General features: G+C 50.3%; 1 protein-coding gene across 1 annotated transcript; it reads right to left on the bottom strand.

Moving 5' to 3' along the window:
- Positions 1-244: 244 nt before the first annotated feature.
- LOC102944872 (melanin-concentrating hormone receptor 1) lies at positions 245-11,872 on the bottom strand. The gene is made up of 2 exons (XM_007072557.4): positions 11,258-11,872; positions 245-4,917 (listed from the first exon to the last, which is right to left on the bottom strand). The coding sequence occupies exons 1-2, from the start codon at positions 11,325-11,327 to the stop codon at positions 3,869-3,871; spliced, it is 1,119 nt and encodes a 372-aa protein (XP_007072619.2). The 5' UTR covers positions 11,328-11,872; the 3' UTR covers positions 245-3,868.
- Positions 11,873-13,319: the final 1,447 nt, after the last annotated feature.

Below are 13,319 nucleotides of genomic sequence, written 5' to 3'. Positions count from 1 at the left end.
GACTTTTTTGAAAATTTTCCCCTCATTTTTTATTCGGCCAGAACTGATTGTCAAATTCAATCCAAATTTACAAATAGTTTTGGTCTCCTGGAAACCGAATTTTTCAGCAAGTTTACTAGTCAACCAAAATTTCCCCCCCCCCCAGCTTTACTGGAAATGTTGCCTTCTCATAGTGGGAGTTGGGGGGGGGGAGCACCTCTCTTCAGATGCAGGCTTAGAGGGAGGCCCCCACCCCGACAGTCAGGACCTGCTCATGCTGACCAGTCAAACCGTTGCAGAATCCCATTGAGGCTACAGCCAAGCTCAAACAGCCTTTAAGCATTCGTTTTAAAATGGGTGTAAGCTGGGGATCTTCTAACACAACTTTGCCCTGATGTAGACAGAGACTAAAAGCCTGATCCTGGAAAGATGCACGGTGTCTTTCCCTTGATTTCAGTGTGAGTTGAGGGGCATTCAACACCTTTCAGGCAGTGCCCAGCACCTTGCAGGATTGGGCCCATATGAGAATAGACTAAGAGGTGGAGAGGGGAAAGGATGCCACCAAAGACCATTGAAAACTAAATTTCACAGAGAGCCACATTTCTGTGTAACCTGGTTATGCCCTGGAAAAGGCACCCACACATGCTCACAGAGCCATTTATAGTTCTGGCTCCTTGACTCGTTGGCCAGCCTGTGATGGGAAATACAAAGTGTTTAGCAGCATTAGGCTTGCAGTACAGGATCAGACTGCACACAGGCCTGGAGCCAACCAGCTCAAGAACAAATGTCTTTATTGTACACGAGATAACAATATGGCACTCTCTGAGAACCAAATACCAGCAGCACAAAGTACACAAGAGGCCTTAGGCCCCGCAGACACATCCAGCTCAAGCTTTGCGGATAGACAGATAACTACACATGTTTGTAGCATACGCAGGGAGCTTTGGGGAAATCCTCTCAATTTAAACTTTGCTGGTCTTGATCCCTGGAGAGGTCTGTGCTGCCTGCTCAGAGACGCACGGGAAATGCCCGACTCCTGCAGGGTGGCAGAGTCTCTACCACAAGGACCAATATCTCTGATTCACACAAAAATTAAATGAGCACTCTCCCTTACCTAGGGGGATGTTTGATTTGGTTTTGCATTTGTGGAGCCTCTGCTCAGGGGGATTCCCTGTCTCCCTGCTTTACATCCCCCACAGTTCCTGCTCCTTGCTCCATCCAAGGAGCCTCATCCAGAATCTCTCAACACCACTCCCTGATCACAGCCAGCCCTTAAGCACAGGCCATAGGGAACAATCCTGCTCCTGCTCTAGAGTGCTGTTCTGGGGGAATCTAACAGGTCTCCTCCACCTCTCATGTCTGTGATTTAGGCTGTCCAGGTGGGGCCCTGCATCCCCTGCAAGTTCCGCAATCCATAGAGCAGCCCCAACTCCCTCTCTGGCAGCAGACCCAGAAGGGATAGGGAATTAGCGCCCCCCCCCAGCCTCCGAAACCCATTCTCCCTACTCCAGCAACAAGAGTGGAGAAGGCGCAGCATGGGGCCCATTGCTGCTTGGAATCTGTCCTGGCTCTAAGAACCGGGAGATGTTATTGAGTGACAAGGCCTCAGAAGCTGAGCCTGCTGCCTCCACACCAGGCACAGACCCTGACTGACCAGGGGAGTGCGGGACATTTTGTTTTATGCCTGGTTTGTGAAGAAAGGACCTATTCATTCTGAAGATCTTCAGTTCAATGTAATAAGACCCTGCTCAGCTAGCAGTTAGTGGGTCACTGGCTTGGACAGAAGGGAAGATGAGCTGCTGCTAAGGGGATTTTCAGTCCCCATGTTCATCCCCTCCCAGAACTTTCCTCACTCAATCAATTTCTTTTATAAGAATGAATTAGAATCAATCTCCACTGGCTACCCCCTCTCACCAGAAAAGGAGCCACAGTCCTCCCTCCTTCCCACTTCCTTGCCCAACTGGAGGGTGACACGGGATCTATTCGCCCTTCTTGAGAAGAATAAGACTCTCCTTAGCAAACCCCCAGGCCCTGTTCCTTATCTCTTGCTCCCGCCTCCTGAGGGAAGTTATTGGCCAAAGAGCAAGTAACCACAATAAAGCTCCCCCTAGAATCTGCACAGGTGAATTAAATTCCATTCAGTCGGGATGGGAACAAAGATCAGAAGAGGAAAGAGTATGTTATAGACCTAAAGAGCTGACTGCCCACCCCTCTACATTTATCCTCCAGGGGCAGAGAGCAATATTGGGAGACTACAGTATGGTCATGGGATGTGTGTGGTTGCACTGGTGTATGTTGTTAGAGAAATAACTGTATGTCTATATGGGGTTGCCTGCATGTGTATCAGCTAGTGTGGATATAGGTGAATGTGTGGACATGTTAATGGGTTTTGTGTACTTATATATACACACATGCCTACAAATGTGTGCGTGGTTTCTGAAGAATGTTTTGTGGTTGTCTGTGTGTAGCTGCATGGAGGCGTGCAGCTGTGTGGATGAGTGTGTGATTATGAGGATGTGAATCAGTTCCTTTGTGCCGTGTGTAGTCCCTGTAGGAGTGCATGTGCAACAGTGTGTTGTTGTAATGTTTCTTCTACATCAAACACATTCACAACAGTCACTTGCTCCTCGTTTAACAAGCAGCTTAAGACTTTCCTGACTGTCTCCTGGGACTCCTGTGCAGTCTATCAATATAATCCCCAGAATTTAGCTGATCCATGTCCCTCTAACAGGTGAAAGTACGTCGCAGTCTCTGGAGAGATAGAGCTGCATTTGCCAAATATGGACATTTTGGTTTTAATTGGCAGTATTATCATTATCCTCTGGAAGTCCCTTAAGCAGCTGCATTTTCTCAGAGCAACCTCCTCCCATTCTCTTCCTCTACACACATCTGCCTTTGTGCTCGCTGGCTTGTTTGAATATTTAAAAAGCCACCTGTGTAATATTCCCTAATGAACATGCAGATTGATGGGCACAGAGGGAGACTGAAGGAGACGCATGAGGGAAACAGGCTCAACTGAGGGAAGCAGGCTCAACGGGATGACTATCTACATATCAGGTGTTAAGAGCAGCAGCTTTGCTCAACTGTGAAATCCCTTGTAGTGGTACAATCACTATCTGCCAGAGGGCCTGATTTTGCTTGCAAATATATAGAGACAGCTTGTCAAGGCCCCAGCATCCAGTTCCTGAATATTCATAGGTCGGCCAAGCAGCACAGCTCACTGGAGGCAGGTTGGGACTTCACCAAAAAGTCCAGAGGATCTTGGCAAGGCAGGAGTTCCCTCACTAATGCTTGTGGGTTTGTTCCCCAGGCACTTTGAAGGCTGCTTTGCTGAGCAGTTCCTTGTCTTTTTGCTTCTGGAATTTAAGCATAGGCCTCGGTAAGCTCAGTTTTCTAGCCCTCCCCCCGCTTTTTAAAATAGTCTTTTTGTAAAGTTCAAGTCTTAAAGCAAGAGGGTCCATATCAGCTTCTTTCCCAGAAACAATGGTCAAACAGTAAGGACCCATTTGAGATCCTTTTGCTAAAGGCTGGCATGGCATTCAGTGCCAACAAAATACCTTCCGAAGACTTCTCTCTCTTCATGTCTCCCTCTCTTTCCCTTTTCCCTCCAAGAGGAGCCCAATGTTTTGTGTGAAATTAAAAGGAATTCCCAAGTCGTTCCTCAGTGGACCAAGGAACCAGTATGCAGAAGCTCTTAGATCAGGGGTAGATTGAATGCAGAGCCCTGTAATGAGAGAGGACTCGACTGTGCGTCTCCAAAGTGGAAGCCTGTAGTCCATGTGCTTCACTGAGGGTAGTCAGAAGCTACTTCTTATCCACAGCCCTCCTTACTTTGTGTCATTCCCAGAAAAGAGCCCCAAAGCCATCCTTTGGCGTGACAATAGAGTCCCTAGTGAACAGCAACAGTCACAGGCATTGAGTGTGGGGAAAAGTCCTCCAGAAACTGAGTCTGCTGAGTGGATTCTGGTGCAAGCTTTAGGCACACACTGGCCTCTGTTGCGCTGTTGTTGTTGATGGAACTATTGTTGCGGAACTGCTCCTTGGCAGGACGGATGGCCACCATGAACTGGCGTTTGAAGGTCTCACTCAGGGCAATGTAGAGGAAGGGGTTGAGGCAGCTGTTGGCATAGCCCAAGCTAATGGCGAAGTTATAGGCATAGAAGAAGGCAACAGAAGGTGTGTCAATGCCGAGATGCACCAGCTGGAGGATGTAGAAAGGGGCCCAGCAAATGAAAAAGGCAGAGCAGATGGCAACTGCCATGCGAGTGACTTTCTTGGTACGTACCTGGAGGCTCCTCTGGGGAAGGGGGACCACGGTGGTAGCCATGTGCTGGAGGATCTTAAAGTAAACAACACAGATGACAATCAGTGGGATAGCAAAGGCCAGCATGAACTGGTAGAGCGTGAACCAGTAGACATCAGTCTCAGGGTTGGGAAGCAAGAGAGCACAGCGGACAGTCCCATCCTCCAGAGGCATCAGGCCTGCATACATCCACACGGGAATGATGGTCAGGAAAGAAAGGAGCCACACCAAGCAAATTACTGAGGCTGCTACACATGGTGTCCGGACATAGGTGGATTTCAGAGGGTAGACGGTTGCCAGGTAACGGTCGAGGGTCATCACTGTCAGGATGTTGGTGCTGGTGATCTGGCTGTTAGTGTCCAAGGCGGTGATGATGGTGCACAACGGAGCCCCGAAATACCAGGCACCATTACCAAGGAGCTGGTGGATGAGGAAAGGCATGCCCAGCAGGAAGAGGAGATCCACGATGGAGAGGTTGAAAATGAAGATGTCGGGCACAGTCTGCTTGCACCTCAGCTTTTTCTTCTTGACAATGGTGTAGATGACGATGAGATTCCCGACAATGCCCAGGAAACAGATGATGCCAAACAGGCTAGGCATGATCACATTGGTGTAGGGGGCTGTCCTGTCTGCCACTGCCAAAACAAACCAGAGCCATGAGTCTTAACAGCCTGGGCTTCATACCCCACTGTGCCAATACCCCTATGTAGCTGGATCTCTCCTCAGCCCAGAGACAGGTTTAAAGAATTCTGAAATTGTGTGGTTTCAGAGTGGTAGCCGTGTTAGTCTGTATCAGCAGAAAGAACGAGGAGTACTTGTGGCAACTTAGAGACTAACAAATTTATTTGAGCATAAGCTTTTGTGGGCTGAAGCCCACTAGATCAGATGCATGTGGTGGAAAATACAGTAGGAAGATATATATACACACACGGAGAACATGAAAAAAATGCGGGTTGCCATACCAGCTCTAACGAGACCAATCGTTTAAGATGGGCTATTATCAGCAGGAGAAAAAAACTTTTGTAGTGATAATTAGGATGGCCCATTTCAAGAAGGTGTGAGTAACAGTAGGGGGAAAATTAGTATGGGGAAAAACTAAAAACTATTTCCCCATGCTTATTTTCCCCCTACTGTTACTCTCACGTGCTTGTCAACTGTTTGAAATGGGCTATCCTAATTATCACTACAAAAGTTTTTTTCTCCTGCTGATAATAGCCCACCTTAATCGATTGGTCTTGTTGGAGCTGGTATGGCAACCCCCATTTTTTTCATGTTCTCTGTGTGTATATATATATGTTCCTACTGTATTTTCCACTACATGCATCTGATCAAGTGGGCTTTAGCCCATGAAAGCTTATGCTCAAATAAATTTGTTAGTCTCTAAGGTGCCACAAGTACACCTCGTTCTTTCTGATGAAATTGTGTGGATACTAAAGTGGGGGTAACTTACACCTTTTCCTGCCCAGCCCAATGCACATGGCACACCAGCTTAGTTTCACATTTACACCCACTTTGCCATATAAGCATCCCCATAATGCAGTGGTTTTCAATTTTTTTTTCTGGCAACCCAGTTGGAGAAACTTGTTGATGCCCGTGACCCCACAGAGATGGGGATGAGGGGTTTGGGGTGTGGGAGGGGCTCAGGGCTGGAGCAGAGGGTTGAGGTGCAGGGGTGAGGGCTGCAGGGTGGGGCCAGGAATGAGGGGTTCAGGATGTGGGAGGGAGCTTTGGGCTGGGTCAGGAGGTTGGGGTGCAGGAAGGGGTCAGGGCTCTGGGCTGGGGGTGCAATCTCTGAGGTGGGGCTGGGGATGAGGGGTTTGGGATGCAGGAGGGTGCGCTGGGTTTGGGGGAGTCTGGTCTGGGGTAGGGGTTTAGGGTGCAGGAAGGGGCTCCAGGGGTGGGGCTGGGGATTGGGGCGTGGGGTTGGGGCTTACCTCAGGCAGCTCCCAGCCAGTGGTGCAGCGAGGGTGCTAAGGCAGACTTTTATGCCTGTCCTGGCACCACAGACTGCGCTGCACCCTGGAAGCAGCCAGCAACAGGTCTGGCTCCTAGACGGAGGCACGCAAGCGGCTCCGCGTGGCTCTCACCCACAGGCATCACCCCTCCCCCCACTCCCATTGACCTGTTCTCGGCCAATGGGAGTGTGGAGCCAGTGCTCAGGGCAGGGGCAGCACGTGGAGCCCTGTGGCCCCCTGTCTAGGAGCCGGACCTGCTGCTGGCCGCTTCCAGGGCACAGTGTGGGGTTGGAACAGGTAAGGACTAGCCTGCCTTAGTCGGGCAGCACCGCCGACAGGACTTTTAATGGCCCAGTCGGTGGTGCTGACCGGAGCCACCATGACCCAGTGCCTTACATTCCACGACCCAGTACTGGGTTGTGACTCACAGTTTGAAAACCACTGCCATAATGTACGTCAGTCCTGACTTGAAACACCTATGCCTGTGTATCACAGCTCTGACCTACCTCCTGCAAGAGGTCTCTAAAGCTTCACCTAAATACTAAGGCCAAGGTTTTCAAAAGCAGGTGCCTAAAATTAGGCCCCTGAGTCCATATTTAGGCACCTGATTTTCAGAAGTACCGAGAACCCAGCTGAAGTCAATGGAAGCTGCAGCTGCTTAGCACTTGTGGAAAGCATTAGGCCCAGATAACCACATTCATTTTCACTTGTTACGTAGATGGTCTCTGTAGGTTAATGGCCCAATGGCCAATGGCAACTCACACCTGATTTCTGTGCATGACATCCCAAGTCTGAGTTAGTGTTTGCTGAGCCGACTGCCTTGTCAGGAAGTGCCATGTACCACATGTGCAAAGAGAAGACCACCACCATCCCCAGCTGAGACAGATCACTTTTTATCTCATTATTTTTCTCCTACGGGGTATGTTGATTCCATGATCAACGAGTCACTGTGTAAATTATTTGTGTGCTTGTTGAAATGATATGCACTGCAGTTCTAGCATCCCCTAAGCCCACTCTATGACTGGCTCTCATTGAATTGCAGATGATTCAAACTGATTTTATTTGGGAACACTTTTCAATTATTCCACTCTTCTGTCTCCTTAACAACTTGTTCCTGCTGAGGTGTAGTGCAGGGAGGAAGTGGGGGACATTTACAGTAGAACCCAGAGAAATAAAAACTAGCAAATATGTCACTAGTGTTTGGTCCTTCTGAACAGCAGATACCCATTCAGGGCCAAGTATTGCCAGTTAAAACATCTTGAGTCCAAACTTTTATCTGCTACATCAGAGTAAATCTGGAGTAACTTGACAGAAGTCAATGGAGTAACTCCCAATTTACACCGAGGGTGGGGTGGGGGTCAGAGAGCAGGACCAGACCCAGAACTAGCAAAACAGACGTGTGCCACCTCAATCATGTCATGTTTGCTTTCTAGGGAGCAGAGAAGTGACAAGTCGCTGGTACCACTATGCTTTTGACACTTGGAAGCCTCAGGATGAGTCATAAACAAAGGCAGGTAGGAACATTTTGAATCTATAGCCATATGCATCCTATCTCAAGCATCCGCACAGTTGACAGAATGCAGCCAATCAGCCACAGATGGGAAGAGCCTTGTCACAGGTAAAGCACACTGGTTTGCTGAGGATTCATATTTGTATCTCCAGCAAAGACAGCCCCCTGCTGCTTCATCTGCTGTTGATTAGAAATGGAAGTGAATGATGAGAATCTGTTTGGCTGATGTCTTAGGAACACTCTGTCCAAACTAACTGAAAATATATCACCCATAAGAAAATAATCCATATGCCTGTGGGATTTTCCTGCCTGCGCCCACCCCCTATATTCAGCTCATAATAAAAATAACTTTGGCACAGGCTGTTTCCAGGGGATTAGTGACCCACTGATCTTAATGGCCCCTGTCATGGCTGTGGTTGAAGTGTATCAATTCCTCCCAGCTGGTCATTATTCCCCGAGAAAAGCCCTGTGCTCTATGGCCTTAAATAACACTCTGACATAGGAACACAATTGAGACCTGTTGTTGCTCCCACATTATCAAGCCGACACATCTCCAAAGCATCCAGACTGGCCTCCCTCTTTCCCAGGGCCTGGAGACTAGAAGAATAAGACTCTCCCTCCAAGCTGCTATATAGTAACTAATATGAGATGTGTCCCCCTCCCCCCTACTTCCAGGAACAGGGAGGATTGTGTTATTAAAACACAGGACATTTTAATGGCTGGGAGTCTGAATATAATGTATTTTGCTGGTGTACAACTGAGTTTTTTTAAAATGCTCATGGTGGTTTTGTAATGTTTGGTAGAAGCACAAATAATCTTATAGCAAAGTTTATGTAAGCACAAAGGCCTCACATAAAAGATTATTTATATAGTGCCTTTCATCCTGAAGGATCCCAAAGAGTTTTGCAAACTTTGTACTTAAAGCACCACTAAAAAGCAGCCAACACTGGGATGGAGGGCAGCATGTATGCAGACAACTGGTGCAGTGTGTACTGCAGGACAGTGGAATGAACGGGAAATTTTAGCAAATGAGACACAAAGACAGTCAGTGCAGTGTTGGCAGGACCTTAAGGTTTAAGGCCATATTAGTAAGTGTTGCAATGAATTTAGTGGTTTCAGAGTAGCAGCCGTGTTAGTCTGTATTCGCAAAAAGAAAAGGAGTACTTGTGGCACCTTAGAGACTAACAAATTTATTTGAGCGTAAGCTTTCGTGAGCTACAGCTCACTTCATCGCATGCATTCAATGAAGTGAGCTGTAGCTCTCGAAAGCTTATGCTCAAATAAATTTGTTAGTCTCTAAGGTGCCACAAGTACTCCTGTTCTTTTTAATGAATTTAGTGTGCATGTGCACTAGTGCCTTCCACTGAATAAAATCAGAACTACTCAGCTGTGTGGATTAGACTCTGTACTGCTACCATCTGAAGGAGATTCTTCTTTAGCTCAAGTGGGTAGGGACTTTTAGAGCAGAAGGATCTGAGCTCTATCTCCATGGCTCTAGTGAAAGGCCAAGTGGCCATCCACTGCAGAATTATGACAACTACTTGAATTCTTATATGGCAACAAGATTTGTCACAATTTCGTCTCTACATCTCATCCTGTGATCCATACTCAGTCAAAACGTTCATTCACTTTAGTGGAAGTTTTGCCTGAGTGAGGATCACAGGACCTGGCCTACAGACCTTTATCTCTAAGGTGAGAATGTACTTGTAACAAATGTATCCAACTACCTATTAAACTGTCTTTTAGTGTGTTTGCTAATGAAGGACTTAAAGTGAAGCATTCAGTGAATAAAGGTGACTGTCATCCACCTTCTGAAATAAGGAGCTAGATCCTCAGCTGCTGTAAATATTCATTGCTCTATTGCAGTGGTTCTCAAGCTTATTTGATCAGGTCTCCCTTATTTGTGTCTGTAGTCATGTATCCCCCGCCCCTCCCCTCCCCTCCCAGTACATATGCTGCCACCCAGCTCTGAAGGCAGAGGGGAGAGCAGCAGCTGCTGGCCAGGCACTCAGCTCTGAAGGCAGCGCTGTGCCAGTGGTAGCACAGAAGTAAGCGTGGCCAAGTGAAAAGTGATATCTGTAAATATCACTTTTCACAGCAGACTTAGTGCCCCATTGCCACCCTCCTGCGCTGCTTCTGCCACCCTGGGGCTGATGGCTGGAGCCCCACCACCTCCAGGTGTGGGATTGGGAAGGAGGGGGGAGAAGGAGAGCCAAACCTGGGCTGCCTCCCATTGAAGGATGGAGGTGTGTGGGAGGACAGCCCTGGCTGTCAGCCCCCGGGGCAGGGGGGGCCTCCAGCTGTGCCCTTTATCCCCACCTCCGGGTTGTGCACAGCCTTTCTGCATGAGCCCCATCCCCCCTGACAGACAGAGTTCTTAAAAAAAAACACCCACATGCGCTTGCGCCTCCCTTGACACTTTCCTGCACCTCCCCTGGGAGGCCCCCTAGTTTGGGAACCGCTGCTTCTGTTGGTTTCAGTGTCAGATCCTCAGCTCCACTGCAGTCAATGGAATGTCACCAATGTACACTACCGAGCACCTGGCCTCATGGGCTTCTTCACAGGATAAGCCATATTGGCGTAAGACTGTAAGATGGTAGCAGGGTCCAGCGGATAAACGAAAGGTCCCAGGACCCGGTTTTGCTCCCAGCATTACCAGATTCCCTTTGTGATTCCAGCCAAACGGCTTACCTTCTCGGTGCCTCATTTCCCAGCTGTAGCACTGCGATGACACTTACCCTCCACTATTAAATGCTTTGAGAGCTAGGGCTGAAAAGTGCTGCCATAATGCCAGGAATTATTATTATTATTATTTATTATTATTGCCTTATGCTCTGAATGCAGTGGAAGTATTTCAACTGCCTATTACTAATTTTAGAATAAAAAATAAAAAGGCTGAACCCAAAGGGTTACCCTGGAGGGATGAGCCTTCTCACTGGCTGCAGTGCCTGGCACTACGGCTCTCGGTTAATTGAAAGGGCTCTTTGCTGGGAACTTTGCAAGCTGCCGCATTCAACTTCTTCCCTCCCCTCGCGCTCTGCAGGGAGCCCCCCGGCGGGGTCCAGAGAGCGGCCCCCAGCGGAGCTGGGAGACCAGCGCAGGAGCTGTCCAGCCCCGCTGGTTCTGAAGCGTAACAATTTCACCAACTTGCCGCGTGTCTCACTGGGGTGGGGGCACGGACGAGGGAGGGGAACTGAAGCGGAGAGCGCAGCCCTGTTCCCCGAGGCAGAGGCGCTGAAGCAGAATCTCTCCCCTCGGCCCAGGCTCCGGGCATCTTCTTGGAGCCGGTTCCGTTTCAAGCCCGGAAAGTGCAGGGCGTTATAGCGCGCCGGTGTAGGTGGGGCCAGCGCTGGGCTCCCCCAAACCTCCGTGTACCGGTACCCGGCACCAATCGAAGCAGCAACAAGAGACTCCCTTTGCCAGAGGCTTCCCTGCCCACCTGTCCCAGCCCATCCCGTAGGGTCTGCTGCCGCTGCTCTCAGCCCCGCCGGCCCCCCGGCCCGCACTTACCGGACCCGTTCCTGGGAGCCCAGGCGGAGCAGTTCCTTGGGCACAGGGGCGGGGAGTTTTCCGAGGCCATCTGGCATCTAGGAGGGGAGCCACGAGGCGAACCTCAGCCGGATTCCTCGCCTTGCCTGGACGCCTGCCCGTTCCCCGGCATCTCTCTGCAGGCCACGGGGCGTGGGAGAGGGAAGGGGCCGGCGGCAGGCGGGGCAGGGTCCCTTGGGCAAGTTGGCAGGGAGCCGGCTCCCCGCGCCGGCCCCGGGGGACTTCAGCCGGCCGCCGGGCTGGGCGGCTGGAGCCGATGTTCCGGGCGCTGCACGGGTCTGGCGGCGGCTGGCAGGAGCTTGGCTGCTTCGGTCCCGGCTCCGGAGAGAGCTGCGTGGGAAGCCGAGCCTGCAGCCCCTAGAGGCGGGGGCCGCGTCAGCTCCAGCGCCGCTCCCCTGCCCGCCGCGGGATCAGCCCGGCAGTCACTGCCGCCGCCGCAGCGCGCTGGCTGCCCTGGAGGAGCGGCGGCCGGGGCTGGTCTCCCGCCCCCACCCCGGGGCGCTCAGCGCCGCAGCGCTGAAATCACAGAGCAGCTGACTCCGGCCGCCGCACACGAGCGTTCACACACAGCGGTGTGCTGCATGGCATTGGCAAGCGGCGCCGCCGAGAGCCGGGGGCGGAGCGGGGATGGAGGGGGTCGTGCCCAGGAGACAGCGAGCCAGCCAGGCAGCCGCTTCCTTCCAGAATGGGTCTGTGCCCTGGCAGGCTGGGGGAAGAGGACAGGGGCACAGGGTTCATCCTGGTGTCGTAGCCCTCCCCTGTGGAAAACCTCGCTGGGCTTTGGATCAGGTGGAGTGGGAGTTGTGGGGGGCTGAGGAACCAGCTCCCCCATGGAGGATATCTTCTCCATTCTCCTGGTGTATTTCCTCTCTTCCCACACTCCTCCCACTCCCAGGACTGACTCCCAGCTAGGACGTGGTCCCAAATACAAGGAATTAGCACAATGATTCCCAAACTTCCTCACACTGGGTCCCTCCAGGGCTCCCTCCCATCTGGCTGGGAGCCCCCCCATTTACCAACTGGAGAAGGGCAAAGTGGTCAGGAGTGCCTGACATTGGTTCATGGCCCTCCCCAGAGGCATGAACCCCAATAGACAAACCCTAAATTACCACATGGTGCCACCCCCGATTTCCCCTTCCTGGAGCAGAAATCCTGTAGAGATGGAGTACTTGTGGCACCTTAGAGACTAACCAGTTTATTTGAGCATGAGCTGTAGCTGTAGCTCACGAAAGCTCATGCTCAAATAAACTGGTTAGTCTCTAAGGTGCCACAAGTACTCCTTTTCTTTTTACGAATACAGACTAACACGGCTGTTACTCTGAAACCTGTAGAGATGGTTCTGCTCAGCCCAGTCAGACACGTACGTCACCAGCCATGGATGTCGGTGTATTGTCGATGAGCCCCATATGGATTGAGGTTGAGCTCAGCAGTGCTCCCTTGGTTGTAATGAGTCATTTTCTGGCCAGTGAGACTTTGCTGTGATCAGTTTTTGTCTTTTCGATTGTTCTGCTTTCCTGGCGGCAAACAGGCAGTATACATTTCTCTCACACATACATACAAAGTCCTTTCCTCAGTAAGTCAGAGCAAGCACCACTAACAGATTTGAGAGAGCACTGCTGTGAGCTGTCAAGACACCAGATAAATTACCCACCGAAAAGTGTGTAAACATCAGTTTCATCCTCTGACCCACCTCAGCGCTGTCTGACTCAGGCTGCGTGTTTCACTCCACCTTTGAGATACTTCTTCTTGTAATCAATTCAACATTTATTACTGAATTATTTATTGATTTGATTCCTGAACCTGAAATTATTTTTTTAGACTTTAATTTTAGATCTAGCTCTCCCCATGTACCATTGTGAGGGCTGAGATCTGCTGAGTGGTTGCTTTTCAAAAGTGCTGGGCACCCACAACCTTAGCTGAAGTCAGTGAGAGCTGAAGGGACTCAGCACCTCTTAAAATCAGGCCCTTGGTGTGCACTTCTCATGACTCATACATGGATTGTCATTTCAGCAGGGTTTGACCT

Source organism: Chelonia mydas, chromosome 14, assembly GCF_015237465.2.
Source record: "Chelonia mydas isolate rCheMyd1 chromosome 14, rCheMyd1.pri.v2, whole genome shotgun sequence".
Taxonomy (NCBI): Eukaryota; Metazoa; Chordata; order Testudines; family Cheloniidae; genus Chelonia; species Chelonia mydas.
Note: the sequence above shows the minus strand (reverse complement) of the source record. Positions and strands in the feature narration are given on the sequence as shown.

Excerpts from the sequence above, each read along its gene's own strand:
- LOC102944872 (XM_007072557.4), bottom strand. The coding sequence starts at position 11,327 with ATGGCCTCGGAAAACTCCCCGCCCCTGTGCCCAAGGAACTGCTCCGCC. Across the intron at positions 4,918-11,257 it reads GGCTCCCAGGAACGGGTCCG|TGGCAGACAGGACAGCCCCC; the intron begins GTAAGTGCGGGC and ends TTGTTTTGGCAG.